The following is a 6773-nucleotide window of genomic DNA, read 5'->3' on the forward strand; positions in this document are numbered from 1 at the left end:
CTTTAAAGTTAATGCAAGAACTGGGAGATTGAAAGGAGTGCTTGCAATGTACAGCACTGAAAGAATGGGTGGCATAGTTCAACATGTAAGGTGTTTAATTATAATCCTCATTAGTATTCCAAATATATGGGTGTGAAAATCCATGTTCTGTCTTTTACTCAAGTATGACAAAAGCTTAATCCAGTTTGCAGATACCCAGTTGAGATCTAGCATTTCATAACAGTGACAATGCTATTTAATGCAGATCTAATGAGGCTGCAAAGAATATTCTCCATGGTTGGTTTGCAAGTTGAAAATATTGTGATCAGGTAAATATAATTCCCCCTTCAAAACAGTCTGTAAAAATAATCACATTTTAAAATCCTTTTAGTGCTGTTTCTTCCTATTTTTTAACCAGCTTCCATCTCCTATCCACCACTCTGCATTATTCATCTCAGACCATATATCTTGTGGCACAAGAGATCACACAATGAAAGACATTATTGTGCTACAAAGCCAGTTGGAGCTGACTGACAATGTTGAAGATGAACAAGAACAATTTAAAATAGATGCAATTCTTCCAGCGTCTGTCACATGGGTGATTCCAACTGATGAGCAACAGCTACCAATTTTCAGCGCAAGTAGGGAAACTAACATGATGATATGTTATAAGTGATCCTAACTGTGACAAAGAAGCTTGCAACTTGAATTGCAACAGGAGATGCCATATTTTGGTGGCAGCCTCATATCACGCACCATATTTAATTCTGGATTTAAATGGGCAAGAATCTACCTGGTTTCCACAGAGGCTGATATTGAAGAAATGGAAGAATTTTGTTCCTCTTGCTGTAAAGCTAGGTCCATTCATTAATGAGCCTACTCTACTGAGGCTGCTAAAATCATAGCTCAGGCTCTGATTATCCTTGGTGTAGGCAAACAGGCAATCACTAAAGCAAGCAGAATGGTCCTTTGAGAGAAAAGCAAAACAGATGTGAATTGTTAGAAGTAATGAAATTATCATCAAGGTTCAGGGAAAGCTATGAAAGAAACACACATAAATGTGACCTGGGTTAGAAGTGTCCAAATATCAGAACCATCATCAAGTCCATTGCATGTGCAGTGAAAGAAAGGATTCACCTAAGCTCTGGCATGAAGCTGTTCAAAGCATCTGGATGGAACTAATACTCCACCAAATTTTTTCTTTCCATTTAATTTCAAGCATTCATTGGGACACATATGAAAAAGGAATTTCACTCAACAATTGTGAGGAAGGGTGAGATTTTTCTGAGAACATTCTCAGAGTGCAAGGTTGTTGGGGCTTCTGCCCCTTATTGTAACAAGGTGTGTTTGTCGGCTCTTTATTTTGCAATTCCTGTGCTTTGTCCAGGAGGACTTCACCTTATGATCCTCAGAGCTTTCCAATGCTGCCACCTTTTGATTACCTGAAAATTAGGTGAGGGTCTTGTTATTTATGGGTGTTAACATGACTTTTTGGTGGTCTTTGGCGCATTACAAACGTGCACAAAGTATGCGCTCTGCGCGTACTAGGGTTAGAAAGGGGCATGCTAGGGTTAGGAAGGATCTTACCTTCCTAACTGGCTCCATCCCTAGTACGCGCAGAGTGCATAGTAAATGGCAGTGCCCGTCCGCACGGAGGCCGCCATCTTTACGTCTCGGACGCACAGCGACCGGACGTGGCACGGCATAAGTAATGCCGCAAGTGCGCACCTCGCGCCTCACGGCACCACTTCCGGGTGCCAAGAAGAAGCGCAATTTCAGCGCTTCTTTTTAGCTGTGCCGGGAAGCCTCGCGGTCTGGCCGCTGGGGCTTCTCAGCGCAGCTAATGACGGCGGCGGCGGCAGACCGCCCGCTTTAGGGCGGTCTGTAACGCGCCTTTCTTATTATTTTTAGCACCAATAACAACAACTGTTCAGCAAGAAGCAAAACAGAAAAGCCCCAAGAAAAAAGCCATAGTGAGCCCTTTAGGGTACAGATGCTCAAAGTAGAGGTCCATAGAGAGGTGCCAATTCCAGAGCCACTGGCTGCCAAATCTTGGTAAGCTTCCAGAAAAGGAAAACAGTAGTAGTCAATTGGCACAAATATGGCACCAGTCCATGGCACTGGGGCAGGGGGACTGCTGCTCCCCTACATCAGACAGCTTGAAACACACTGCTATGCCGGGCTTTCTGCAATGCATAAGTGAATTGGAAGGCTGCTAAACACAGAGGTATGCTGCAAAGTTTTTTAAAATAAAGAGCACAGTTTTGTCGGCCAACTTTTTTAGGTAAGATAAGCACTGAAGCCCTGGAGTGACACATTCAGTTTCTCTGAAAGTCTCAGCATGCTTTAAAAACAGGTATATATGGAATGCCAAGAGCTTGGGAATAGTCATGTAGTGTTTTTGGCACACTACCAAAGGGAAGCAGACTTTGAGGTACTGTACATAAGAGATATTTTATTCTAAATGCCTGTCTAAGGTTTTGCTCTGGCAAGCAAAATCACGCTTCCATTGGTTGAGGTGGTTGTGACATCAGCAGTATTCAACTCTCTATTCTCTCCTGGAGTATATAAATAAGAATGACTGGTTTTAAGCCTAGTATATAGCTTGTTATGTGCTGATTCATTAACATTACTGCTTGTGTGTTTCCTGTGAGAGTGTAATGGGACACTCTTGGAAGATGAGTGTTGGATTCAATGGATCATTAATATGTCCAGACCAGTCGTATGCTTATTTGTTTTCAAACACCAAGATGGATTTTCCCTACCTTGGTGCTTTGGCTGCCAGGGCCACAAGGGATACATGCTTCTTGACCGTACCCTTGATGAATGGACAGGTATGTATTGGGAGGACATTCCCTGCACTGGTTGGTTTCCTTTTCTATATAGTGCCCAGCTGGACAGGGAATGCAGGAGGAACCAGACTGTTCAGAACCAACAGCACAGGCCCGACAAGATGAGGCAGCACCATCAACTGCATTGGTTACAGTGATTGAATAGATCTTTGCCACATCATTGATGAGCTTCCTGCTCTGTAAAGAAACAAGAGGGAAAACAACTTTTGTCACATGCTCCAAACACTTCATCAAAGTCATAGATCTTACTCCTTATTGTTGAACCTAGCTTTTCAAATCAGTATGGACTATCTATTAGGCACAGTGGAAAGTAAGGCAAGAAAAGCAGCTTCTGGGAAGTAAAGTAGAATGAATCCAATATCATTAGGTATCCAAAAACATCGGCACAAGGCCCATTAAACAATTTTGAGGGTTCACAAACTAATCTATAATATTGGATTTTTAACCCTAAAACCTCTAGCACTGATTGGTTGAGCTGATGGTGGATGGCAAGGAATTTCAATTGCCTAGAAAATATAGCTGCCAGAACATTTATAGTTCCGATTCTGTTAGAGAATGAACCATTTTCAGTTTAGCATCACATAGGTCCCAAGCATAAACATAGCTGAAGTAAACAGAGGTAACAAATAGAGGGTATACTGTACATTTTGCTTTCATCCAAGCAATGAATGTCTTGAGTTGCAGAATATTAATATTCTGTCAGCAACAGCACATCTGTCCCATGTGGTTTCAGGGTTGTTTTTTTAAAAAAGGTTTATCTGGGATGCTTATTTGTACTGAAATACTTGCAATACTCACATCTTGGCCTTGACTTGTTCTCTGGAAAGCCCACGTAAATGTAAAAGAAGCATTTTTTGTTATTATATGGGTGTACGATTGCTTTTCCTTAATTCCACTCCATGATTCCACTACATTTGTGTTCTTTTTATTAATGTCCTGAAAACAAATAACATTGAATAGATAATATTAGTTTGCTGAACTGAGGTTGTCAAACAATGCAGGCATATAAATTTTCCTCTTTAAGAGGAAAAAGAGGCACAGAAGTCCCAGGTGTGGCCACTACTTTGGTCATATAAAGAAACATCTGTAAGTGGTACCCTGTTACTCATTGACTCAAGCCTGAGAAGAGTTTTTGAACTGATATTTCAATAGCTAATTGCAAAATCAAAGGACATGAGATTTACCCCCAAGCAAGGCAAGATAAGGTACACATGGAGAATGTACTGCTGAAGGAGCTCTATTCCTTCTGTACATCCTCATACGTGTACACAAGGGTGGAAGTAATTGCTTCTTTGTCCTCAGATTTGCTGTACCTAAGTTTGCAGAATGAAGACTGGGCTACAAGTGAGTGTAGATCTAGGAAAGTCAAACAAATTTGTTTTATCAGCCTTGACTGTGATGTTGCTTACCGCCATGAAATACAGCACACAATCTGCTGAACAGATGGTCTCAAACACAAAAGTGATCCGTCCAAGTTCTGAACCAGTCACCCCAGTTACTGATGTTGGAGGCCTATCCAAGAGAGGAAATTAATTACAAGATACTTCAATATATATATGTGTGTGTGTGTGTGTGTGTGTGTGTGTGTTACTCAGTGACATCAGTATTTCAGTTAATACAACTGTGCAAAAAAATTGAAAGAAGAAAAAATCTACCAAATTGTTTTCCAGTATTACCATTTTATTTGAAAATTGTTTAGTGCATTTCCTACAGAAATAGATGATAGATCTCAGCCTTGTGTATCCTTTTATTTTTATTTTTTATTAAATTTCCTATGGTCTACTATTGTTTTTAAAAATCAGGAAACAGGAGGCCACACTTAAAAATTAAGGAATAACTATTCTGTGTAAAGAAATTTTGTTTAAGAACAGAAGTAGCGCCCTGAAAAATCAAACCAACGTCTATATAAATCTAGTGTTTCAGTCAAGATCCCAGTAATCATCAGGGCATTAACTACAAAGTTGGGAACCCTTTGCATTTCCAGTTCCACTAGTCCAGAAACAGACTACTGGAGTCTATTCAGATCCAGTGGAGCTATTGGAACCAAAAGAGTGATGTGCTCCATTTTAATCAGTCTAGGTCAACAGTCAGGCCATAGATTTTTGGTCCACCTTAAATTTCCAAACACTCTCCAGAGGGAATCCATCTTAGAGCATTGTTACAATAATCTAAATAGGATGTAAAAGAAGAATGTGTTGCCATAGTCAGATCAGACATCTGCAGGAATTGGCACAGTTAGTTCATTTCCAGCCACTACAGGAGCCTGAGCATCCAGAACCAGGGTTGAAAAAGGTTGATCCAAACTACAGTCTTTAGAGTCTACATCTTCAGAGGTGATTGTAGCCCCATTGAGCACAGGCTCAATCTCTCTTCTTTAATCTGTCTTTTGACTTGTATTTTCTTATAGATAAATGTCAGTAAAATACTGCAGAGGGAGGCATATTGGATGATATCCTACATGAAATTAAAAGTCTTGCATTTGAGTAAGACATTAAGAGTGCATTTGAGTAAGGCATGAACATTTATCCGTAACTGCCAATAGCAGTTTCCAGTGCTGTTTCACTGGCCCAGACAGATCTATTTCTTCTGCATTTTCAAATGATGAGACTTGTCTATAATTTTCTTCCTCCTACCAGCTTTGCTAGAGTTATTGTCAGACAGGGCTCAACATGAAAGACACAATATTAGAAATCTCATAGAAATTTGTAAATTAAACTATTCCTTACTTAAATCCTGGTATGTGAAGATTCACAATGAGGTAATCATTATCTGTTCCCCCTGCCCCACTCCGGATGTGGTCACCAGCTACTTCCCAACCTGAAAAAGGAATCCCATTGAAAAAGAAATATAACATGTAATCTCAGAAATACATTTTTAAACACATTAAAGAAAATCAGTGGACAAAATACAGCAAGATCCATCAACCTATTCAGAGCAATTATAGTATGTCTCCTCTGAATGAATGCCTGGAGGAGGTAATGGGCTGAATGATGAAAAACAAACTGAAGGGGAATCCAGACAAGACAGAGGTGTTTACTGTCAAGAGTCCTAACTTGGGTTTGGTGATGCATCAACCAGTCCTGGATAGGGTTACAGTCCCTCTGAAAGACTATGTTTGCAACTTGGGGGTGTTTCTAGATTGGTTGCTCCAATTGAAATCTCAGATAGATGTGATGGCCAAGAGTACTTATTATTAACTTTGGCTGTTACACCAGCTGTGCCCCTACCTAGAGCTGGAGGACCTAAAGATGGTAGTTCACATGAGTGTAACCTCAAGGCTAGGCTTTGCACTGCACTATACACTGGGCTAGATTGGCTAAGTCCAGAAACTGCAGTTACTTCCTAGCATGGCAGCCAGATTGGTTACTGGGACATCCAGGAGTGATCAAATCACATGAATATTAAAATTGCTCCACTGGCTGCTAATTAGCCTCAATTAGCAAGGTACAAGGTGTTGGCTATTACCTTTAAAGCCCTATATGGCTTGGGTCCAGGTTACCTACAGGATCACCTTTTCCCATATAATTCGCTCTCTACACTCAGGACATTTACTCTAATCAGCCAGGACTAAGGTGGCAATTGTCAGCCAGAGTACTTTTTCTTCAGCTGTTCCTAGACTGTGGAACTCTCTGTTGGAAGAGATTTGACAGCTGAATACGCTGTCTGAATTTAAAACAGCACTGAAGACCAGTCTCTTCTGATGGACTTTTCCAGATAATTTTAAATTGTGGATTTAGATGTTGAATTTTAATTGTGGACTGTTTGAAAATGTATATGTCTTATTTCTCTTTTCCACTGTTGCATGTTTTAATTAATGTGTTTGAATTGGTGTTGTTCAGTGTTGATTTGTTGTTGTTCCCTGTCTTGATCCATGAGGAGAGAAGAAAAGTATTATTATTATTATTATTATTATTATTATTATTATTATTATTATTATTATTA

The 6773-nt window shown here is 40.0% G+C and overlaps 1 protein-coding gene across 1 annotated transcript in view; it reads right to left on the reverse strand.

Annotated features, from left to right (window-relative positions):
- Window positions 1-6773, reverse strand: part of ELAPOR2 (endosome-lysosome associated apoptosis and autophagy regulator family member 2) — a 102197-nt gene that overhangs the window by 12165 nt on the left and 83259 nt on the right. The window contains exons 11-15 of the mRNA XM_042469516.1: window positions 5558-5648; window positions 4241-4343; window positions 3630-3767; window positions 2745-3008; window positions 773-946 (exon numbers count right to left, since the gene is read on the reverse strand). Coding sequence (XP_042325450.1) covers window positions 773-946; window positions 2745-3008; window positions 3630-3767; window positions 4241-4343; window positions 5558-5648 — 770 coding nt within the window. The remainder of the gene's footprint in view (window positions 1-772; window positions 947-2744; window positions 3009-3629; window positions 3768-4240; window positions 4344-5557; window positions 5649-6773) is intronic.

Source organism: Sceloporus undulatus, chromosome 5, assembly GCF_019175285.1.
Source record: "Sceloporus undulatus isolate JIND9_A2432 ecotype Alabama chromosome 5, SceUnd_v1.1, whole genome shotgun sequence".
Taxonomy (NCBI): domain Eukaryota; kingdom Metazoa; phylum Chordata; class Lepidosauria; order Squamata; family Phrynosomatidae; genus Sceloporus; species Sceloporus undulatus.